Below are 24,961 nucleotides of genomic sequence, written 5' to 3' on the forward strand. Positions count from 1 at the left end.
TTAGTTCAGTTGTCACTGTTAGAACTATAGTGTCCTTACTGATAGTGCCTAAACATCCTGACCTTCACCACAGGATGCAGCTGTGGTTATAAGAGGAAATGCTCATTATCTTCAGTTCCTATATGCAGTGGTGGATAGTACATTTACTCAATTATTGTGCTTTATTTTTGACTTTACATAACATTTAATGCTGCTTTATACTTATAATTCACTACATTTCAGAGGGGAATATCATACTTTTTACTCCACTAAATGTATTTGAACACTCACAGTAACTTTGTACACAAAATAACACATACATATTTACTACTAATCTATACAGTATCTACATTTGGTCCCAATTGAAAAACTACAATACTTAAATGCTCTTATATGTATCACAATAAAGTACGGTGAAATGATCTAGTCTGAATAACAAGTATTTTCACTTTTGATACTTGAAGTACATTTAGCTGAATATTATTTTACTTTTTCTACTTTAAGTACAGTTTGATGCTAATACTTTTGTACTTTTACTGAAGTAGAATTTTGAAATCAGAACTTCTACTTGTAGTAGAATATTTGAAGACCATAGTAGTCATACTTTTACTTGAGTAAAGTATCTGAGTATTTCTTCCAACACTGTATCGATGGGACTTCAATGTAACCAAAGAAAGATGACCGTGTATCACTCAGGCAAGTGATACACGGTGATCTGTAAATGTTTACTTCTGTTGAGATCCTTCTCTACCTCAATTCACTACTGGTGATGGTTTTATATATTTACAGTGCACACTAAAATGGGTGCATCGTAACAAAAATGGAGGTAATTCAGGTAGATGGCAGAGATGTTACCTATGTTTGTCCACCAGGGGGCGGTGCACACCCATCAAAGCTCCCACACACCAACACAAGCAACAGTTGTTGACAGCAGAGAGCCACACTCCTCCCACTCTTATCATTAATGGTAATCAGAGATGTGTCTTTGTTGACACAGTCTGTAGCAAATTGTCAATAGTACCTTTGTTTGAGCAATCGTTATTTCCTGTTGTTATAATTGCTGGTATTTGAGGGGGTTTCTGCTCGAGTTTCCCCATGTTAAACGTCATGTTTATTACCAGTGTTTGATGAACAGCTCTTTCTTTGTAACCGTCGGACAGAGTGGAAGACAATAAACAACCGTGGAAAACCCAGTTTGAGCACAACCTTAAATAACAACTGAACTGTTGGCAACATACACTGAAACGTTGACTTTAGTAAAAATGTATAATGTCAACAGATTTCACAAAACTGTATTAGGTTATTTGAAAGCATAATACATTTAATTAAAGTCAACGTTTCCGTTTTTTCAGTGTACTATCTTTACTTCCTTAATGAATCATCCCTCAGACAGAGACAACAATGATTGAAACCATCACTGGTTTGTTTTAATGTAGCCTTTCTTTTGAAAATACACAATTGTACCTTTAAAAAGCGCTCAGACGTAGGTCAGTACACCACACGGCCCAGCCCTGTTGGCTCTCCATCCATTCAAAACCACCCTTCTACTTTTAGACATGCCGAGCCCAGTTCTTTGGCCTGGCAGGCGTTCACCTTCACAGCTACCAGGTAAATGTGGTTGGCGGCAAACCAGTGTCATACAGGGACATACATAATTTCATATAATATGTTAGTAAAATATTCCTGAACTTAAATTTGAATGGTTGATAATAAATAATACATGAGAGATTTGGGTTCAGTTTCTTTGTATTTACTACAGGTCTAGTCTAATTTAAGTGTTGATCATACAGTATTTCATATTATTAATCCAAATCTGTAAGCCTATGTAGTGGAGTAAAAAGTACACTCTTCACCTCTGGGGTCTAGATGTACAGGAAGTGCAATACTTGAGTATATTTACTTAACAACTTTACACCACTGACCATGGCTAAGCTAAAGGCTGCTAATGGTCGGCGTGATGACGTTTAGCAGTCTTATTTTGTCACTTTTTTAGCAACCTCTGACACAAACAAGCTACGGACATTTACTTAAGATGAGCAGTTGAGTAAATGTACCTAGTTACTTCACACCACTGCAGAGCCCTTTGACATGTCAGTCACCAGTGGCAGAGAAAGCAGATAGTGTGAGAGCTCTGGTGGCTCTGCAGTGTTCAGCTGCTGGCTTCCTGATGTGGACAGAAGGCAGGCAGCAGAGCTCTGTTAAACAGCAGATGTTTTACACTGCGGCCGTTACCCTCATTTCCTGGGCGGAGAGCTCCTCGCTCTATGAGACGAGTAACAGGAACCAGAAAAAAAAGAAGAGTTAGAGGGAGAGAGAGCCAGAGCGAGGGGAGTGCAAGAGAGAAGTTAGCCGAGCTTCCACAAATCACTCTGTCACCAGCAAGCTCTGACAAGCATCGGGAGAGAGGGAGAAAGGGGAGAGAGACTGGGGAGTTAAATAGAGGTGCGAATAGGGAGTAGTGTCAGAGCAAGAGGGAAGGTGTGAAGGAGCTTCAAGGAGGTGATACAGATGGATGGATAGAGGGAAGAGAGGACAAGACTACAATCCGGTTCTCATAACTTTTAAGAGGGACTGTTACTCCTGCTGCTGCTGCTGCTGCTGGGTCTGGATGGTGCACATGTAAAGAGGTGTGTCAAACTTAAGCAACTATTGTTTTACGAGAGTTGGAGTGGCAGTCTGTTATTTTATAGCATCCCCTGCCTGAGCTGTTTTTCTTTTATTATCTCAGGATCGAAACACAGGGATAACATTATTGTGTTTTAGAATAAAGAGACAGTGTCAGAAAACTGGTCATAGTGTGTCAAGTAAGCATGAGTCGGAAATCATTTTTCTAGCAGCTGTACACAGATCACATGCTCTTAATGCTAAAAAGAGGTAGTCAGAGCGGAGAGTGTTTGAGTGTATCAGATGTGTCTTTGTGGGGACATGTCTTAATGGCTTGACTGCATCAGAATAAGTTAGTGAAACTTTTAAATACTACATTATACATTTGTTCCTCTGGCCCGAGGATACTTGATTAGTCCGGGTTGACTCAACGCCCCAGGGGTCAAACTTTAAACACAGCTTTAAGAACAGTATGAATTGTTGCTATTTTCTTTCTCTTTGTCACATTTAGAAAGGGCTCAATTGACTTCACATCCGTGTACAGGGTAGTCCTGAATGATCTGTGAAGAGACCTCGGGGGTAAAGAAGGACAGGAAGCAGAGTCAGCTGAAAAATCTTAGACTCAAATGTTAAGGGCTAAAGAACGTTTTGTTTTGACATGTGGAAGTTTCTTTGAGTAAGACAAGAGTATTTGGGTGTGTTGTGACTCTTCTGAATCTTGGTGTGTGCTTCTGTTTGCACGTTAGGCTGGGCTCTGTTAGCATTTGACAGCGTCTGGAACGTCATTGTGTTACCCGTGTGGCTGAGTCAGAGGCTGGCTCAGGTCTGTCCGCCCACTGGGAATCTCTACATTGGTTTTCATGCCAAGAAGACACAAGTGCTAGGTGGTTTCACAGCAGCAGCAGAGGCAGCGACTGCGGTGGCACCACTACTCCTGAACTTTGAGGACTCTCCACACTGCTTTTTTGTTCTGCTGTCTGTAAACACCTTGCGTCACTCACACCTCTCCACGGAGTGATTCACTGTTCCCTAAGCATCCCTGGTCAGTGGCAGACAGTGAAAGGGAGGATTCGCCGAGAACCAGAGCCCAAAAGTAGTTGCAAACATTCACCATGAAGCTGACGTTGTTGATGCTCATGGTCGTCTACATGGTGGGCAACGTAAGCAGCATGTCCACATGTAAGACGCTGGACCTGGAGATGGTGAAGAAAAAGCGCATTGAAGCCATCAGGAGCCAGATCCTTAGCAAATTGCGTATGCCCAAAGAGCCTGAGCCGGATCAGACGGGGGACGACGAGGAGATCCCCGTCCCCCTGCTGTCCCTCTACAACAGCACCAAGGAGATACTGACAGAGCAGCAGAGCGAGGTCCAGACTGACATCTCCACGGAGCAGGAGGAGGAGGAATACTTCGCCAAGGTGCTGCACAAGTTCAACATGACAGGTGAGTACCAGCAATACAATGGCAATACATCAGTCATGGGTGGTGCACATGTGGACGCCCGTTGTCAAGGATAAGGGCGATTGCTGATGGTTTAACTACTAAGGGTGTCACGTAAAACTGTCATTTATGCTTCTACATTTGAAGGCACTTTGCTGAAGACACACCCACATGGAAGCAAAGATGCTGAACATGATTGCTTCCGTGTTGGAAAATGGTTGTTCCTCAGATCTTACAATAACAGTTGCTATAGTGGCAGGGGTGAGGAGGTGAGATGAAAAGGTGTAGGGTGTTCAAAAACAACATTTAACAATGAATTTCTTTTGACCCACTACAATTTTGCATAAAAAAGCCAGGGAACAATTGTTGAACATTACACCTTTTCAGTGCATGTGCGCATACATTTGCACAGAAAACATAGGACTTTAACATGCCAATCAGATTTGACTCCTTCCAACCATAACAAGAAACTATACCTCGCTGCATTGCTTCAGAAAATACCTAAAAAGATCATTTAATTATGTCTGGTTCCTGGTTTTCACATTCACATCAGTGTTGCTTTATTTAGCCCATCTATGTATCTCCACGAAAGCTTGAGAATTACCTATTCAATTTTTGGAAGCCTTTCAAAGCAGACTTTGCTTTTCTGAAAAGGGCCTTAAGGAGATCCACAGAAAGTACAAGTCATTATCTGTTTCTTGAACATAAAATGATGCAAAGATGTTATTGTTGCACCCCAAATTTAAAATATAAGTATGAAAATGAGCACAACATGTTTCTAGCAGTTTACTGGGATAGTCAAACTGAGACCAGGCCAATCAGTATTTGCCCGATCTCCTCCATAAATTCCCTAAACACGTGTACCCCTTCTGATCTCTACCCAACGTCTTCAGGCAGCTTGAGGAGTTCAGAGATCACAGGCGTTACACGTTAGCAGGATGGTGTGTTTCATCTGGTCCCATTCTCCGTGTTGCTTTCGTTGTATCTATGGCATTTTTACTGCTTTATTAGTGCTGTTTGTTTGGCTGGCATGCCTGTGCTGTTTGTTCAGCTAAAGGGTTTTCTGGCTGTAATTGTGCAACGGCTCCCAAACTATTATGATAAACAGACATTTTTTTTCTTTCTCGGTTTGGTTTCTTTGGTCTATTGTTCTCTACATGCCTATACTTCTCACCCCATCAGGCAGGCATCCACACTATCCCTCTTTTATCCACCACTTCAAAAGAAAGTGGATGGACGCTGCTCAGGAGTGTGCAGTCCTGAAGGGAGAAGAAAGACACGCTCAAAACCAAGGGGCATGATTTTGTTCTGCTTAGATGAAAACTAAAATAACAGGGGGGGGGGAAATGGGATGAGGGACGACATGAAATGCACTCCTTCACCCTCACCCTGTCTGTTTCGTTTTCTTTTCCCTCTCCTTCCCTCAGGGATTGGGGGTTTCCTGTAACTTGAGCATCAGGTTCTCCTTTGCTTATCCTGTCACTTGTTCTCCATCATATCTCTTTCTCCTTCCCTGACCATTTCCCATTTCACTCCCATATCTCTCTGCCAATAATTACCCGTCCACCCCTGCTGGGTTTCCTGAGCTTATTATCAGTGTGTTTGCAGCATGTTTTTGACGGGTCTGCTTGGCAGGAAGGAAAGCAGGCTGATGGCCACTGAGATCTTGAGTGACTCAGGTCCGGTGCAAGCGATGCCCATGGGGAACATGTGTTTCCTACCTCTGTGGAATGCCAGAGAACACCCAGCCACTGTCTAATGCTGCGTTCCATTTACATTGGAAGTCGGAGGTCGGAACATCACATCCGAGTTGACTGCGCTCCAGTGGCAAAAGTAGGAAAAATATGGCCGCCTGCAGGAAAGTTGTTCGCCTTGTTTACAGCTTTAGCAGCAAACTTGAGTCAGCCATTGTTAGCAATACCGGTTGACAATAACGCTTTACTTCGTATTTTGTGAATACATTACATTACATTGCATTTGGCTGACGCTTTTATCCAAAGCGACTTACAATAAGTGCAATAAACCATAAAGATTCAAATGAAGGACAACAAGAAAAGTGCTGACATATTAATTTCAGACAAGCAAGACCATTGTAAGTGCCGGTGCATAAGTTAAACTCTTAGTGCTACTTTTGTTTAAAGTGGACCTATCATGCTATATTTGAAACATATATTGTAGGGCCATACCTATATAGAACATGTCTGTGAAGTTTTTATTTCAAAATACCAAACAGATCATGCATTTTAGCCATGCCTCATTTCGCTCTATTTGCTCTTTTCCAGCCCTGTTTTTGCAAGGGCTGATTCTGCTTTTGTGGCAGACTACAGCGCCACTTACAGGCCTGGCATATGTACTACATCGTCTCCAGCGCTTTCGAGCGGTCTCTCATTCCCCTGATAGGTGGAGAGTTGCCCATATAGGCGGAGCACCCCTTTTCTGACGTCAGAAAAATTCAAATAATAATCAGCTCCGTTGCAGCCCCGTTTTTAGAGATTTGGGTATGGAGGAAAAGAGAGAGGGTTGTGTTTTCTGACACTTGGTGAGTTCCCTGGAACACTGGGGACACATATTCATGTATAAAAGACGTATACAAGTGCATTTTGCATGATAGGTCCCCTTTAATTTCCAAATGGCCCAGGTACCATACAAACATTGTAGCAACATTTCTGCAGATAGAAGATGAGCATTTTTAAAGTAACCCTGCCAACCCTGATGGTGAGGTATCTCGAAGTTTCCAAGTAGGAAGTCTGACCTCAGGGGGCGTTCCAGATAAAATGTCACAACTGGGAACTCAGATACTCCCAATAACGCTCCAATAACCCTCAGGACGGCTTCTGAAAACATACTCTGGGAAATTCAAGTGTAGGAGTGTACGTGTGCAGGCCTAGCAAAAAGTGTTTTGCAATTATTTAAAAGTACATCACACAACAGGGTGTGGGTGCTTCTTCTCTGCATTGAGAAGTAAAAGATTGTGAGCAGAGCGTGTGGACAACAAGTTTTTACACATCATCCATCAGCATAGCCTATTCGTCACTTCAATTTGTGGTTCTATTTATTGGGCGAGTCAAACTTTCCTGATACCCCAACACAGCCTAGGGAGATGCATATTTGTGTGCGCCATTATGGTAATTAAGTGGTGAATTAGGCTAGATTCCTTCAGTAAATTAGCACATCCTTCCCTTAAAGCCCACACATATTCACCTCTCCCATTAGACGTGGTATGAGTCCAATTTAAATTTAGCTTGTTAACAGAGAGACCATTTTTCCCCCTTATTTGGAAACATGCCTATTTGTGGTGTTCCAGAGTTAAATGGGTTCACTGCTCACTGAGAAATGTATAATATTCAACAGCAGATTAATATGCTGCTTCCATGCTACAATGAGAAGCAGCAACTGGGGTGCGTAAACAGTGTGAGGTGGGGGGAACATTGACAAGTGGGCCATTGGAGGGTGGAGCTGAACGTATGAAGGAGGCAGGTATTTAGCCTGTTGCTGGAATCTGGTGCCTCCCACTGGTAATTACAGAGCTGTCTCCCAACCTGTCACAACAGCTGTCCCCGGCTTACCTGTGGATAGGCCCTGATTCAACACACAAATCCCCCCCCCACACCCATGTACGCACAGGCTTGGGTGCTATCTATACCCCCATTGGGAAGAGCAAGGCCCTTTCTAAGCCGGGCGTGGAGAAGAAGTTGTACGCTTTGTCTCCTCCAAAGTCTTGTATTTGGATCAGATAAGCATTTAAGTGATAGGGAGAAGATGCGTCAAATGGAAAGTAGAAGTGAGGATAAAGAGTTGTTGGTAGTGCAGTCAAAATGTGGAGGAGCTTTAGGGGAAGTGACTTAATTTCCTGTTTCCCAAATGCTTCTCTTAACACATCTATCTCAGTTTACTTAAACTAGCAGGAGAAGATTACTTTCCGTGCATGGTGTTGCTCCCTGCACCGTTCACAGCTCTTCTCACGGGTTGTGATGCTCTGTGTTTTTCATTCAAACGTTTTTTTGAAGATTCTCTGGGTGGGACCAGTATAAATGTAATTTAATTTCCCTTTGAACCCCATGACAGCTCTTTTCAGTTTTAGTTTGGCTTCCCTACAAGTCGTGAAACACTACCTAAGCAACAACACAGATGGTGGTACTGGTTAATGATACACAAGCAGCCCTGACATGCAGAGGTGGATAAAGTACTCAGATCTTGTACTGAAGTAAAAGTAGAGTGAAAAAGTAGAGTGTATGAATACTCTGTTACAAGTAAAACTCCTGCATTAAAAATGTTACTCAAGTAAAAGTACAAAAGTATCAGCATCAAAATGTACTTAAAGTACCAAAAGTAAAAGTAGTCATTGTGCAGATTGGTCCATTTCAGAATAATATATATGATATGTTTTATTATTATTGATCATTAAAGTGTTATCAAAGCTGGTAAAGGTGCAGCTAGTTTGAATGACTTTGTATATTGCAGGGTAGCTTGTGAATTTACTCCAGGTGGAACTAAAGTCTGAGTAAATAATACAAATAATAATAATACATTTTATTTATCAAGTGCTTTATCAGGTGCTCAAAGAAAATAAAACGTCCCCCCAGGTTCGGTTGTTGATTATACTTCATATCATTAATCCCAATCTGCAAAGTAACTAAAGGTACTAAATTAATGTGATGGAGTAAAAGACGATTACACGATTTCCCGCTGAATTGCAGTGGGGTAAAAGTACAAAGAAAATCTAAATATTCAAGTCAAGTCACTTAATATTGTACACTACTTTGTTAAATCTACTGAGTTACTTTACACCATGGTGCCATGTAGGATCCTGGTACAGGCTGATCCTGTAGCAGGGCTTCCTTGTAGCTCCTGTCAGGTCCAAGAGTAATTCCCGGATTGGGAGCAGAGAACCCGGCTCTGGCAGGCTCAGGCAGAGTGGAAGGCTTGGGCCAGTGCCAGGCCCCGGCTTCATTGATACACATCTCCAATTTCTCCGCACCCCCACTCACTCACTCTCTTCCAGTCCTCACCACTGTGAGTGATATTCATAGCATTCTTCACTTTGCCTGTTACAACTCCCCCTCCCACACCTCCTTTCACTCTTGGGTCATCTTTCTTCCATCTTCCGATTATCTTTGCACGTCTCCTTCCGACTTTGCAAAGTAACGCCGGTAGATTTATGATGTTAAAGCCTTCAGTAGCTTGGCTCTGTTTTCAGTCAGCCCGTGCATGGGGAATGTTCCTGCTGTCATGGAATGGGGCAGACTCAGGAATAAAACTTGCAAATATGGTCAGGAATAAACTAAGAAAACAAAATGCTCTTTATGGTCAACTTTACAGTAGCTGGAATGGATGAATGATTGACTGCAGTTTAAATTATTGAGTAACACTGTGAATTTGGCTACTCAATTTTATTCTCTGAAGAACCAGCACCTTACCATGGTGGAGAGGTTTGTGTGCCCTAATGAACCTGTGTTGTTTGGAATCTTGTGTTCCTGGTAGGGTCTCCCATGGCAAATTGGTCTCAGGCAAGGGGCCAGACTAAGATTGGTTCAAAGACCTCATGAAAGACGACACACGAAGTGAGGATACCCGGCCCGGAGGAAGCCCGGGGTCCCCTTCTGGAGCCAGGCCCAGAAGGAGGACTCGTCGGCGAGAGTCTGGTGGCCGGGCTTGTCATGAAGCCCGGCCGGGAACAGCCCGAAAAGGCAATGTGGGCAACACCTCCGCTTCTCCGTCCCGCGGTTCCACCACCTACGGGATACAGCGATGGGGTCGGGTGCGCTGCCAGAAGGGTGGCAGTGAAAGCAGAGGGTCTCGACGGACCAGACCCGGGCGACAGAAGCTGGCTTTGGGGACGTGGAACGTCACCTCTCTGGGGGGGAAGGAGCCGGAGCTTGTGCAGGAGGTGGAGCGTTACCAGTTGGATCTGGTTGGGCTCACCTCTACGCACAGCGTTGGCTCTGGAACCTTACTTCTGGTTGGACTCTATTCTTCGAGGGGGGTCACCTCCCTATGCCTGCGGGTTATGGTGGGGAAAACTCTGACTGTTGTGTGTGCTTATGCACCAAACAGCAGTTCAGAGTATTCAGCCTTCTTGGAGACCCTGGAAAGAGTCCTGTATGGGGCTCCTGAAGGGGACTCTTTAATCTTACTGGGAGACTTCAACGCACATGTGGGCAATGATGGAGACACTTGGAGGGGCGTGATTGGAAGGAACGGCCCCCCTGATCTGAACCGGAGTGGTGGTTTGTAACTGGACTTCTGTGCTAGTCATGAATTGGCCATAATAAACACCATGTTCGAACATAAGGATGCTCATAAGTAGGGATGGGTATCGAGAACCGGTACTAAGTCAGTACCGGTACCTGATTGGACGGTATTGGTATACCGTTAAGCCACTGGACAAACGGTGCTGCTATCGGTATATGAATTACGCTACTTCCTTAGTTTAAACAATTCTGGTTGGATGGGAACCCTCATCCCGTGTGACGTATCCGGCTTGAGTACCACTGATTGGCCACTGTGAATGCCCCTTGTCATCTCTCCTAACAGCGCTCTTATTATTGTGAGACTCCCGGGGGCAGACCATAGGGGCAGACGCAACATCTTGCTAGAAACAGCGTCTCAAGGCTTCTTAACATTTAACAATATATTAATGATGCATACCCACTTAACGGGAAAAACTCAGCTAACAGACGATATTAACCATTTGAGCTACACGGAACAGAAGTCCAACACCAAGAGTCTAAATCAACACTTAGCAAAACGGGCTAACAGGGCTAACAGGGCTAACGGCTACTTTAGCACATAACTGGCAAAAGCGATATTTTCTACGTCATTTTATCTGCACAAACAACATATCACATGAAAGCTGATTCCATTGGTCTAAGTCTCATCACTGTACAACCAAAACTCACTGAACTAGGAGCCAGGAAAGAGCAAGAAAACATCTTCACTTTACGTAGCCATGATGATAGTTATGTCTTATCTTTGCTGTTTTGTGATAAAAAGTTGTGTTTAAGGGCATAAAAACAGTTAATCCAATGTCTCTGTGTAACTTTAAAATAATTACTGATAATCCATCATTACAATTATAAATAATAAACGCAATATAATGGTTAGCCGACCGGAGCTTCCGGTTTAGGAGGTGCGTACGCAGCATCTCGTTTTAACTGAATAATGGTCATGTTTACATGAATTTATTAACCTAATTACAGCCCCCCTTCCAGAGACACACTGTCAAACACAAACATTGAAAAAGTTACATTAAATAATAAATACAAATAAATTACAATAAAATGACTGTTGTTTAATCTTCACATCTTGTAATCATGTCTATAATTTTGAGCACCAAATTATCAAAAAATACCGATACCGATAAGCAGTACCGGTATCGGTATCGATAAAATCCTAACGATACCCATTCCTACTCATAAGTGTACGTGGTACCAGAGCACCCTAGGCAAAAGGTCCATGATCGATTTCGTTATTGTATCATCGGAGATGAGGCCGTATGTTTTGGACACTCGGGTAAAGAGAGGGGTGGAGTTGTCAACTGATCACCATCTGGTGGTGAGTTGGGTTGAGTGGCGGGGGAAGCCTCTGGACAGACCTGGTAAGCCCAAACGTGTAGTGCGGGTGAACTGGGAACGTCTGGAGGAGGCCCAAGTTCAGGAGGCCTTCAACTCACACCTCCGGCGGAGCTTTTCGGGCATTCCTGTGGAGGCTGGGCACATTGAACCAGAGTGGTCGGTGTTCAAAGCCTCTAATGCCGAAGCCACAGCTGGGAACTGTGGTCTCAAGGTCTTAGGTGCCTCAAGGGGCAGTAACCCTCGAACCTCCTGGTGGACACCGGTGGTCAGGGAAGCCGTCCGACTGAAGAAGGAGGCCTTCAAGGATTTGTTATCCCGGGGGACTCCCGAGGCAGTTGCAAGGTACCGACAGGTCCGAAGGGCAGCAGCCTCAGCCGTGGCCGAGGCAAAGCAGCGGGTGTGGGAGAAGTTCGGAGAAGACTTGGAAAAGGACTTTCGGGCGGCACCAAAGTTGTTCTGGAAAACTGCCCGACACCTCAGGACGGGGAAGCAGGGAACCATCCAAGCTGTGTACAGTAAGGATGGGACACTGTTGACCTCAACTGATGGAGTGTTAGGGTGTTGGAAGGAAACATTTGAGGAACTCCTGAACCCGACAACTCCGCCCTCTATGGTAGAGGCAGAGCTGGAGTATGACGGGGGATCAAATCAAATCAGGTTTTATTTATAAAGCACATTTTAAAACGATTTTTGGTCGAGCCAAAGTGCTGTACATGCAAATAATAAATAACACATTACTACAATAGCAAAACAGAAGACAATAAATTACAACAGCAAATATAAAAATCAAACACAGGGAAATGTCAGGAATCGTACTCCGCTCTGACTAAAAGGCCAGGGAGAAGAAGTGAGTGTTTAGTGTTGATTTAAAAACCCCTAGGGTCTGGGCCGACCTCACATGGCAGAGTGTTCCAGAGCCTGGGGCCAGCTGCTGCGAAGGCTCGGTGCCCTCGGGTTTTGAGCCTGGTCTTGGGCACTACCAGCAGCAGCTGGTCAGCAGACCTTAAAGCTCTGGCTGGGGTGTAGCGCTGGAGGAGTTCGGCTATATAGGCTGGAGCCAGCCCATTTAGTGCTCTAAAAACAAATAAAAGGATTTAAATCAATTCTGAACCGAATTGGAAGCCCGTGCAGTGAGGCCAGAATTGGGGTGATGTGGTCACGCTTTTTGTGGCCAGTCAGAAGACGTGCAGCTGCGTTCTGCACTAGCTGCAGGCGTCTAATTGATTGGTCCATACCCACATACAGAGCGTTGCAATAATCCAACCTTGTGGTTACTGAAACTTTTCATGAATGCCATGCGTGGTTAAAAAAGACTGCAGCTGGACATAGACTACTCGCTCCAGGGCTTTATATAAAAAAAGTAGCTGGGAGATGGGCCTAAAATTTGCGAGAATGTAGGGGTCGAGATTTTTCTTTTTAAGCAGTGGCTGCACCACGGCATGTTTGAAGGCAGCTGGGACACATCCTGAGCTAAGAGAGGTGTTTATAAGCAATAAAACACTTGCTCCAACTGAATTGAAAACATCTCTGAGAAGGCGAGAGGGAATGCTGTCTGAGGTGCAGTTTGTCGGCCGCAGGTGCTTGACTACATCCGAGGGAGAAGAGAGGGATACAGGCTCAAAGTGGTCGAGGACAGCAGGGCACAGAAAAGGAACAGGATTTGGGGTAGCACTAGTGTGGGCTAGCCTAAGTGCAGATACTTTTTCGATAAAAAATTTAAGAAACTTATCACAGAGAGTAGTCGATGGCACAATTGAAGAAACAACCAATCTCCCGGGGGGAGGTCACTGAGGTAGTCAAACAACTCCACAGGGGCAAAGCCCGGGGGTGGATGAGATCCGCCCAGAAATGCTGAAGGCTCTGGGTGTTGAGGGACTGTCATGGTTGACACGTCTCATCAACGTTGCGTGGAAGTCGGAAACAGTACCGAAGGAGTGGCAGACCGGGGTGGTGGTTCCCCTTTTCAAAAAGGGGGATCAGAGGGTGTGTGCCAATTATAGAGGCATCACACTACTCAGCCTCCCCGGGAAAGTTTACTCTAAGGTACTCGAAAGGAGGGTCAGGCCAATTGTCGAACCTCAGATTGAGGAGGAACAATTCGGATTCCATCCTGGTCGTGGAACGACTAATCAGCTTTTTACTCTTGCAAGGATCCTGGAGGGGGCCTGGGAGTACGCTTATCCGGTCTACATGTGTTTTGTAGACTTGGAGAAGGCGTATGACCTGTTTCCCAGGGAGTTACTGTGGGAGGGGCTGCAGCAGTATGGGGTGAGGGGGTCTCTACTCAGGGCCATCCAATCTCTGTACTCCCAAAGCGAGAGCTGTGTCCGGGTCCTCTGCAGTAAGTTGGACACTTTTCCGGTGAGGTTTGGCCTCCGCCAGGGCTTGTAACCATATTCGTGGTTCTAATGGCTTCATCGGTCTGCGACCTTCAGCACTCACTGGATCGGTTCGCAACCGAGTGTGAAGCGGCTGGGATGAGGATCAGCACCTCCAAATCTGAGGCCATGGTTCTCAGCAGGAGAACGGACTGTCCACTCCAAGGAGGGAATGAGTCCTTACCCCAAATGAAGGAGTTCAAGTATCTTGGGGTCTTGTTCTTGAGTGAGGGAACAATGGAGCTTGTGATGGGCCGGAGAATCGGAGCAGCGGGAGCGGTACTGCAGTCGATTTACAGCACCGTTGTGACGAAAAGAGAGCTGAGCCAGAAGGGGGGGATCAGAGGCTCCTGAGGGAGGTGTTCCAGGCACGTCCAGCTGGGAGGAGACCAAGGGGTAGACCTAGGACCAGGCGGAGGGATTATATCTCTTCGCTGGCCTGGGAGCGCCTTGGGATCCCCCAGTCAGAGCTGGTTGATGTGGCAAGGGAAAGAAAAGTTTGGGGCACTCTGCTGGAACTGCTACCTCCGCGAGCCGACCACGGATATGCGGGAGAAGATGGATGGATGGATGGATGGAATTGTATTAGTGCGTGTAGTACAGCATTCTGAATAATAAAGATTGCGTAGTTCAATTATGTGGTAACTGCAGTGTCAAGAGTCCAGGAAAAACATTTTAAATGTTCTGTGCAAAGAGATATAACCTGTAGAGCAAATTATCTTTACTGCAATAACTATGACTATATAAGCACCACTAAAAACTATTTAGATTATGTATTTAGTAACCTAAATATGATGATCATCGATAGACACTGAACATGTATTGTGTGTGCCAGGTGTGATCCATGTGGGGTGATGGGCACATAAGGAGGGAAACACATCTAAATAGTAAATCGGTCAGATTTGACCCGAACACAACAGGAGGGTTAAATCTATACCAAATAATCCTATTTTAAACATTTCTTCCAAGTATTGTGAGCCAAAATCTGAATTTATAAAAGAACTAGTGAATACATCTTTAAAATAAATATTGTGGGGTAAAAAGTACAAAGTTGGCCTCCAAAGTGTTGTAGAGTAGAAGTATAAAATGAAAATACTTGGGTAAACTAAGAGTACCTCAAATGTGTACTTAAGTACAGTACTTGAGTTAATGTTACTTTCCACCACTGAATATAAGAATAACATGTCAGATCTCCACCATCTCTCGTAAATTAGGGAGCAAAGGATAATGAAAGAATGGAAACAACACATATACCTGTCTGTGCCTTAATATCAGATTCAAATGTTTAATATTTAACATCTGCTGACAACGAGCCAATTATATATTCTCCTCCATAAAAAGACGCAGTTTTAAAATGTTTAATTACATTTCAAAATAGTTACCTTTCTGAAAGCCAGTAACACATACAGTGTCTTTTATATTCCGCCTTTAAACATGGCATGTTGTGTTTTTTATGCATCCAAAGTCATTATTGGTGATAAGATTCCTTCTTGTTTTTGAAATCTTGTCATCAGTTACTGTTTTAAATCCCACAGAAAAAAATGACACAGGGACAGAAACGAAAAAAATTATCCCGATGATCTTCAACTTGTCGGAGATACGTAAAAGTGTGGGGGATTATCGCCTGCTGACCAGTGCGGAGCTACGGATACTCATCAAGGGCACCAGCATACAAAATGAGCAGCGGGTGGAGCTGTACCAGGGTCTGGGGAAAGCGCGTCGCCACCTCGTCTCCCGCTTCGTCTCCAATGTCTGGAAAGACAAGTGGATGTCCTTCGATGTCACTGAGAGCCTGCAGACGTGGCTCAAAGGGACTGGTGAGAAAAAATAACTTTATTTACACTTGATATGACGCCTGTTCATTTCTTTAGTTCCACCTGTCTGCAGATACTAAAGATGATGTCGACCTTAACCAATAAAGTTTTTAATGGCTGTAACTGTTCTGTCTCACCAGAGGATGAGCAGGGCTTCGAACTTCGGCTGTTCTGTGAATGCGGCCTGAACAATTCCGAAGTCTTTGGTTTTAAAATCTCCGGTATTGACAACAGTAGGGGAGACAAATCAACTATGCAACTGTTGACAAAGCAACCACCCTACATCCTGACCATGTCCATCCCTCAGAACAGCAGCAGCCACCTCACCACGCGCCGAAAACGCTCCACGGACACCAAAGATACTTGTACAGCGTAAGCAATCCTGCAGATAGCAAATGTTTCTGTTGTAATTTATTTCAATAACATGTTTGAAGCTGAATCAGGCATTGCTACCCATTGTGAGATTTAACCATGGATGTATGAAGAGAACTGGATACAGTGTTGGAGGCGGAACCCGTTCTTACCTATGGAAGTTGCTCAGTGGCACATGGACTCTTGAGAGCAAAAGTACCCGTATCTGGGCCCATTGAGCGTGCAAAGTTTAGCTTTCCCTTCAAGCCACGCCTCCAATCTTCCGCTTTCGGCTACGTCAAATGAATGTAAGGGAGAAAACTTTTAGACCCTAATGACTTATTAAAGGGCTATAAAAGCGGTCACTTGGTTGATTTTGTTTTAATATATTACCCGGGCGCTGATTAACAGACGTCTCTTACTCAATGTAAGTCAATGGGAAAAAGTATTTTTGGGCCCAATGATGTCACAGAAGTTGTAGTACCACCGTTTGGCCACTACAAAGATTTGCTTCAACGTCCGGAGCACTTCCTGGGGGCTTGGTTTTAACACGTTGGGACAGGTGAAAGCACAACTCAAAGCTGTGTGGTAAATACACTGTATTTGTACAGCGCTTCTCAACCCCAGTAGGCCTCAGTACTTAATCTATCTACGCCAACCCTGTCTCCTACAAATTATGGTCCGATGCAATTTGACTACATTCTCAATTACATTTCAAGGGAAACATATTTTCTTCTGGATTACAGTCACAGTTATTAACATGTGTGTAACGTTATGACTTGAAACAAATGAAATACGCATCAGAAGTACTTGGTTCGGTTTTAGGGAAAGATCACGGTTTGGCTAGTATATTCCTACTCTGGGTGAAAGTCCTGTGTATGTTTGATCCATCAAACCAGACTCCACCCCAACAGCGTCTTCCACTGATTAGAAACATACTCCATCAATCAAAAACAAAGCGTCATCTGGGAGAAAATAGGTTTGCCTTGAAACGTTATTGAAAACGCATTTTTGTTGTACAAGAACGTTGTTTTTATGAGACCAGGCTGTCCACACACACTGTCTGGCTTTTAGGAGCAACTGGGGTCCAGACTCCACCTGCAAACTACTCGTTTACTGAACCCCAGCTGCACTTGAGCACATTGCATTTTACACTTTTGATTAGATTTGCTGCCCTTTATTGGACACTAAACCCTAACTTAGGGTGGGATAGACCTTGCATTATGTGCCTGCAAAATGTACACTGATGGGATGAGAGCAATCTTATATTAATTGATTTTGAAGATTTCCCTGCCACAGCAACTTTTCAACAACAACTGACAACTGCTATGCTTTCTCATCAAAAACGTTTCCCTGTTTTCTCTTTACGCAGTACTACGGAGACCTGCTGCGTGCGAAGCTTGTACATCGACTTCAGGAAAGATCTAGGCTGGAAGTGGATTCATAAGCCGACGGGCTACAATGCTAACTATTGCATGGGGTCCTGCACCTACATCTGGAATGCTGAAAACAAATATTCTCAGGTATACACCTCAAAGTAGTGGACTATCTATTTCTGATTCCATGGCTAAATGAAGGCACAGCAGAGTTAAGGTTCGGCAGCTCAGACGCAATCATTCTTAGAACTTAATGTTTTTCCGTTTATGGCTTCTAAAGGGCTGCTTTGATTCACACACCAGGATTGTGGAAGTGTTGTCACTGTTCATAAAGAGGGTTAAAATGACTGCTGAGCCGATCCTCCATTAGTTGGTAGACAGAAAAGGAACAATTCTAATAATTGATCATTATTTTTGGTCGAACATTTAGTGGTTCGAGCTTCCAAATAGAATTTGCTGATCGATGATTCTGATGGAAGGCCATTTCATTGATGATTTTTTTTCACATTTGAAAGATTATACAATACAAAATGTAAACAAATATATATCATTGTAATTGTTAATGACATAAATAATTTGTTACACACCCATTTCTAATAATAAAGCACGTACAAGACGGATTACTACATCAATGTCAAATGTTTTCATTTACAATAGCCTACTTCCCATTCAACATTTTGTTGCCAATACCAATATTTTAACATAAACACTCTGGTAACTTAAGCTTGTAACAATCAGTTTTTACTACACATGCATTGTGGGTTATGAAATACTGAGCTGAGATCACTTTTTGAGGATCCTTCTTTGGCATTCTGCCTTTATTTGGCAGAGACGGAATAAAAATAGAAAGAGGATGGAAACCCAGTATGACACGCAACAAAGGTCCTGGAATGGAAAGGGTTGCGGTTATGTGGTATGCGCTGTAACCATTCAGCTGTTCTCATGTCCTTCCCTTGTTATAATTGTTTGCAGATTTTGGCCCTGTACAAGCATCACAACCCAGGAGCCTCTGCCCAGCCCTGCTGCGTTCCCCAGGCCCTGGAGCCACTGCCAATCCTCTATTACGTGGGCAGGCAACACAAGGTATCCATACCGCAGCCATGTAGCCTCCATTCTGAAGTATTTACCGAACATTTAATGTGAAAGCCACACTTGCCAATGAGTTAACCCATTACTGTTGATTTTCACTTTCAGGTGGAGCAGCTGTCCAACATGGTTGTGAAGTCCTGCAAGTGTAGCTAAAAAATACGACATGGCACACTGCTCCGCGTCCTTTCGAACATAAACCGAGATGTGTTTGAGACCACAGAGAGGGGCATACAACGGAAACAATGAGGTGAATAAGGAGCAGAATAATGAGGACATGGAGAACAACAAATGTAAAGTCTTCAGGATCTTTGTGGTCCAACCTTTCTCCTGAGAGCCACCATTGTCATGTTGAACGCACAAACCATGGACTTCTTTTATCCATATTCTTTTCTATGTGTATATACTTTTTCCTTGCAGTAGTTGAAATATCTGTCTTTAAATGAATTAATTTATTTGTTGGAGGGACAGATCTGTAAAGAAGTGATATACATGTGTAAAAGTTGGACAGATTTAAAGGATTTTTATAAAAACAAGAAGGAGGAATTCCAAAGGATACGAGGACCAAAATGACCTTGATGATTGTCTGGGATAAGTGGTTATTTCCATATAATCTTCCTAATGGGGTCTCAGTTTAAGGTGCTCAATCCCAGGTGTTGGGGTTTTCCTGGACAACAATGCCCCAGGTGTTTTTGGAGAACCGTAAAGGTGAACAGACAGTCCAGCCTGGGAACTCCCTCCAACCGAGAATCTGGAGTCTCTCAAGTCTTTCACGACAACCGTTCTTCAGTTTTACTTTTCTACAGCCCACGTGATTTGTAAAATGCTTTTTTAATACATAGTTAAATGTCAGTCTGTCCTCATGAACCCTCCCGTGCTGTCAGAGCCATGAGTAATATCAGTGGTGGTAAGAGTGATGACACCTTGTTTTTCTCTCTCAGGATTTACAGCCAGCTTGTTGTCTTTAGATGGTGAGGGTCAGGGGCTGTGGTTGTGGTGTTGGGAAGCCATACAGACTCAATACACAGATTTGTTTTTGTTTTTTATAACGCCATAGTAAGTTATAATAAGAGGCAATGTATGCCTTTTATTCCAGGACAGTTCTTTTTCATTTCATCTGTAGTGTGATGCTTTTTGCACAACTCAAGAACGAATTCAGCTTGTTTCACGCTTCAATACTCTTCTTATAGTGCACTTACCATTTGAAATTTGTATTTGTAAATATTTTAACAATTTGAAATAAACATTGTTGTTAAATTATCACGTTAGGGTGGAATATTTTTTCCAAGCAGAATAACACCACACTCGTCAGAGAGCTGTGCTGTGAAGTGTGTGTATGCCGATAGCATTTAGACATGCATTCTTGTCTTCATCATCATGAGGAAACATGAATGAAATGTTTCATCTTGTCAGTGTTTGGGATGTTTTGCTTTGTGACTTAAAAAAATCCCACACCTTTTCAGCTACTTAAACATCTCTCGTGTATTTCCTTTGCTGGTGGGGATATACAGCATGCACAGAACAAATATTATGTTTCTTTCCGCAAATTCTATAAAACCAGGTTGTGCGCTTATGACTGTCCAATGTCAGATCTACCAGTGGAAAAGCTTGGTGAATGCCAGGTGCGTGTGGTCTATTTCTGGGCAGCAGTGGATGTGTGTTTACTCTGGACGGCTGTGGACTGACTGAAGAAGAGCAGCACCTGAGGCAGCGCTCCAATTCCCGGACGCAAAGCCCCGTTCTTGGCACTGCTTTTACATGTAGGGATGCACACCATACCAACATCTCTTTAACTATCTTCGAGGCACCTCGTCCACCCCCACCCTGCCAGCCCCACCCCTCTCCCTCAGTACTCAAGGGATTACTGGCAGCCCACGAGGCTGAATTGGGAGTGAGGAAAGCAGGTCCAGACCCGTTGGTAAGTCCCAGACTTAAGGGCAGTGACTACATGGAAAATTAAACACACATACTGTACACATGCACATGAAAACACTGAACCCACTGACACACAGCCGCGGCTCCAGCACAACACGTCAAATACCTTACATAAGATTTGTGCTCCCGAGGGGTGTGGGGGATGCTGCAAACAAAGTGACAGTGATCTGTGCTATCTTGTTCCAAAGCTGGTCATGTTACCCAGGGTTCTTCTGCAAAGTGCAAGAATCTTCAACACAGAGATCCCTTGTTTGGAAAGAGCTCTCCAAAGGAGGATAAACAAAGTAAAAATGAAACATGATCAACATAATTGAATCCTCTTTTTATCTCACCTCTCAACGTGATCCACACAGATCCCTTGCCAGGTCTTGATTTTTAATGGTGCCGAGGCACAGTACGTACTGTTTTATCTTGGCAGATGTAATTGGAACGTTAAAACGTTTTTAAAACGTTTTTTTCTGCAAGAAAGTAGGATCATTACCTAACCCCAAACAAGCAAAACATGAGTTGTGTTGGAGGAGACAAGATCATTCAAATGTTTCTAAAAATGCCAGCACTTCCACCTGCTTTACTTTCCCTGTAATGACCAAACAAAGAGTAAGAAGAGGCTCATAAATCTATCAGGATGTTAATGGAACACTCCCAGAGGGAAGTCAAACTCTAGGCTTGTCCTTCAAATCAATGTTCATTTCTCGGCAGCTGCTTCCTCCCGAGCCCTCTGGCTGAAGCAACCTGAAACAAATGCTGCATCCAAAGAAAAAGGGCACTTGAATCTTCCTTAGCGAGTGTTACACGAGAGAGAAAAAGTGAAGACGGCTGCCTGCAGCATTTCAGGGTCAAGCAGGTGTTCCTCTACTGTTAATGCAATCCACGTGCAGAGTTTATATGACTTCATGAGTAATAAGAAAATTGCTCTGTTGTTGCACTTCCTCCGAGCAAATAAGTCGATTGTGTTATAAATCACCCTTTAATTGCATGCACATGCTTTTTTATCTGTAAAAGCTCTGTTTCATGTTAGGCTGCGTAAAACATGCACATGCTACAATCTAAGTGGATCAGCCACGCCGCCCGTCTTGAAATGCTATTTTGGGTTCTGTCTTATTACAACACATATGACATTTGCAATTATACGTATGTCCACTGATGTTTTGCGCCAACTGTTTATTAAAAGTAGATCTCTGGTGTAATTCCTGTGGGCTCAGACAGAGCTGACTGCGACCTTAATAACACACTGTGGTGTCCTGCTGCTGCTCCACAAACACACAGCTGCTCACAGCCATTGTTGCTCCAGGTGCTGATTCTGTGCATGCACACACAAATACTCACACATCGACAAACATGGCTTCCTACTCTCTGTTAAAACTCTGCTCTGATTATTATTATCATCAAATGTTTATTTATTTTGATTGCTGAGTTGTTTTTCATTTGAATGTTTATGAAGACTGAGTAATTTCACTGTTTTCCTATCTTATTAATTATCCTTACAAAAAACGATTACGTTTTACTACCTATGTCATTGTTTCGCAATATATCTTTTGGTTAAAATGCTTTCTCTATTGTTTTCATTGATGTTGTTTTTTTATTTCATTACGCTTTTTATTACTTTAATGCATATATTTCCTACCATGAATATTTACACACACACATACACACCTTTTGGAGAAGTGGGGACCGGATACAAATAATGTCCTCACTTTGGATTGGTCCCCACAAAGATAGAAATATAAGAACTGTAACACACACACACACCTTATTACCTTGGCTTTGGAAATGTGTAGCAGTGTCTACACATGAATTGATTATTGAGAAGTTTTGTGTGGAGGCTGAACTGCTGAATGTGCGAAAAGGTCAACGGTGAGTTGACAGATTCCCCCCCCCACTCCACCTGTCTCACCTTTACCGCCGTGCCTCCCCCTTCACACCTGCAGTTTAAGCCGAGATGGTTATCACAGTCTGAGTCAGCCGACCATATCTCTTGCTCTGTCTCTTCCTTTCTCTCACTTGTCCTCTCTCATCTTTAGCCCCTGCCAGCGCTTTGAAGCCCCCCTGGCCGTGTGGAGTTACCACCTGTACCAATCAAGGCAGGTAATAGGGGAGAAAACAGATGTAGGGGACTGAATGAACAGAGAATAATAGACCACACACTTCTTCTCCATTTAGCTTAAGTGTTTTAGCATTAACAACAACATTTTCACAAATGAGAGTCTCTCAAATCCTTTTCTCCAGATGCTGGCTATGTTCTTTTGTCATGCACATAACCAGTAGCTAACATCATAGCCTCGTACGCCGAGGAGGAAAGAGAAAAACTCTTCAAAGTGAAAACTACAAAGGGAAAGTATGATGAACCAGTGAGTGTGATTATAAAACATGCTGCGCCCTGACTCATTTGCTGGACCTCAGTAAGTAAGAAACATCTTCCTAAATAAGGAAAGGCACTAAATATATATCTGGACAGGCTCCGTCTCACAGCAGGCCCGTCTCACAGCAGGCCCGCCCCCCGCTCCGTTTCCTATGTTCTGATTGCGTCTCTTTCTTTTCTCTCTGCTACTCTCTCCCTTTCCCTTTCCATGGACACAAGGGGACACATATAGCCTCATAAACAGCTACCATCGTCCCCGGTAATACAAAGACAACATTGGCCCTGTTGAGATTACACCCAGGGGAGAGGCATATCCTAAATAGCAGTTTATTCTCACATCCACCATGGGTGATGGTGACAGTGGGAGGGGGGGAGAATTAGTGAGGTTTGAGGGTCCCAATAACTTTCTTTAGCAGAACCTCGCTAGCCTTTATTGCCCTAGTGTGTAACTAAATGTTTTTTTTATTAAAAGGTTTCTGGTTTTCTGGAAACAAGGTTTGTTAAAGAGGCCTTTTTATGCTTTTTGGGGTTTTCCCTTTCCTGTACTGTGTTATATCATGTTACACATGTCTGAGCGGTCCAATTGAAGATCAGTTAAAAGGGGGGTGTCGCTAATAAAAAGCTAATCTAAAAGATGTGTCTTGTAGTCTGTTCATAAAAGCTGCTTCGCCCATTTTATTTTGGGGAACTTTAGGAATTTTTAAAAAGCCAGCTGAAGAGGACCTCAGGGCACTTCCAAATCACACACATTGGGTTAAACTGACACAGTGGGAAGAAATATCATCCTCCTGCTCTGTGAATACATACACACACACACACACACACACACACACACACACACACACACACACACACACACACACACACACACACACACACACACACACATTCACATTCACACACATTGTCTGCATCGCATAGTAACCTGACTCTCCTTATTGGATAAATGGGAGGTAAGGGGGTTGCTAGCTTGGTATAGGGTCTGTTTTAGATTAGCCATGATGTCCTGTGTCAGTGGGGCTCTCAGCTGTACTCAGGGCCGCCCCTCAGGCCAATCACGCAGGCTGCAGGGGGCCCCGCCCAGAGGGCCTCAGCTGCTGTGCGCAGTTCTCCGCTCAGTTCTCCGCGCACCCCGCGCGAGAGTGTGACGGCCCGTCCACACTACAGCTTCGACAGCTTCAAAAACGGTTTCCAACGCGTCTGCCCATTCACTTTGAATGGGGTGACGTCACGTTGCCTCGCTTTTCGCCGAACTGAATTGTGGGTAGCATAGCGGTCCGCCTCCGGCGTCAGAAGTTGAACATGTCAGAAGTTGAACAATGTTCAACTTCTGACGCCGGAGACGCCGGAGTAGCCAGCGCCAGCCAATCAAATCCCGTTTCTGAAAATCTGACAGCTCAAGCCCTAGCCAATCAAACCGCGTCTAAGCTGGGAGAGATATCCCGCCGTTCATTTCTATATTTCAAAAAAAGATGGAGGAGAAACTAATTATCGCCGTAGCAAATCACCCGGTTTTGTATGACCAGACCCTCTTCACCTACCGGGATACAAACCGGAGGAACCAGTCATGGAGGGAGGTGGCAGAGACAGTGGGTGAAACTGGTAGGTTTTCGCCTGTTTGGGGAGTTTATATATATATATATATTGCTCGCATAAAATCCCCGGGGTTTTTTGCTTTGTATGTCGGGGGCGGGAGATTCATGTGATTGGTTGTTGGTCGCGTTGCTCGAATAAAATCCCCAAGCTTCAGACACGCCCAGCTCCAAGCTTTTTTTGAAGCTGTAGTGTGGACGCTCCGAGAGATGACAAGGGGAGCATGTCTGTAACCCGACACCGTTGTAATGTATCGACATCTGACCAATCACGGCTTTGATACGGCCACTAGTGCAGGTAAAGAGATGTCGGTGAAAAGACAGTTTCAGTCCGGCGCAAAAAACAAAACATGAAGAAACTAGGGCATCACTCGAAGGTGGGTTATTATTGTATGAGTCAAATGTACAACTTGCGAATGTTGTATAAGTCAAATTGCCATATTAAAACATCAGCTGCAATTCATAACATGAAG

The 24,961-nt window shown here is 43.9% G+C and overlaps 1 protein-coding gene across 2 annotated transcripts; it reads left to right on the top strand.

Annotated features, from left to right (window-relative positions):
• Positions 1–2,269: 2,269 nt before the first annotated feature.
• On the top strand, positions 2,270–20,074 carry tgfb1a (transforming growth factor, beta 1a). 2 transcript variants are annotated; one of them, XM_034230522.1, is made up of 7 exons: positions 2,270–2,606; positions 3,330–4,026; positions 15,511–15,792; positions 15,930–16,161; positions 17,513–17,663; positions 18,489–18,599; positions 18,711–20,074. In XM_034230522.1, exons 2-7 carry the CDS (start codon positions 3,696–3,698, stop codon positions 18,756–18,758), a joined length of 1,155 nt encoding a protein of 384 aa, XP_034086413.1. In that variant the 5' UTR covers positions 2,270–2,606; positions 3,330–3,695; the 3' UTR covers positions 18,759–20,074. The 2 variants fall into 2 exon arrangements, with proteins under 2 accessions (XP_034086413.1, XP_034086412.1); XM_034230521.1 differs by having other exon boundaries at positions 2,270–4,026.
• The last annotated feature ends 4,887 nt before the right edge of the window (positions 20,075–24,961 follow it).

Source organism: Gymnodraco acuticeps, unplaced genomic scaffold (genome assembly GCF_902827175.1).
Source record: "Gymnodraco acuticeps unplaced genomic scaffold, fGymAcu1.1, whole genome shotgun sequence".
Lineage (NCBI taxonomy): Eukaryota > Metazoa > Chordata > Actinopteri > Perciformes > Bathydraconidae > Gymnodraco > Gymnodraco acuticeps.

What these genes read in the sequence shown, in the direction of transcription:
- tgfb1a (XM_034230521.1), top strand. Translation starts at nt 3,696, where the DNA reads ATGAAGCTGACGTTGTTGATGCTCATGGTCGTCTACATGGTGGGCAAC. An exon ending in GACGTGGCTCAAAGGGACTG is followed by an intron (nt 15,793 to 15,929) that starts GTGAGAAAAAAT and finishes CTGTCTCACCAG; the next exon opens with AGGATGAGCAGGGCTTCGAA. An exon ending in CTGAAAACAAATATTCTCAG is followed by an intron (nt 17,664 to 18,488) that starts GTATACACCTCA and finishes AATTGTTTGCAG; the next exon opens with ATTTTGGCCCTGTACAAGCA.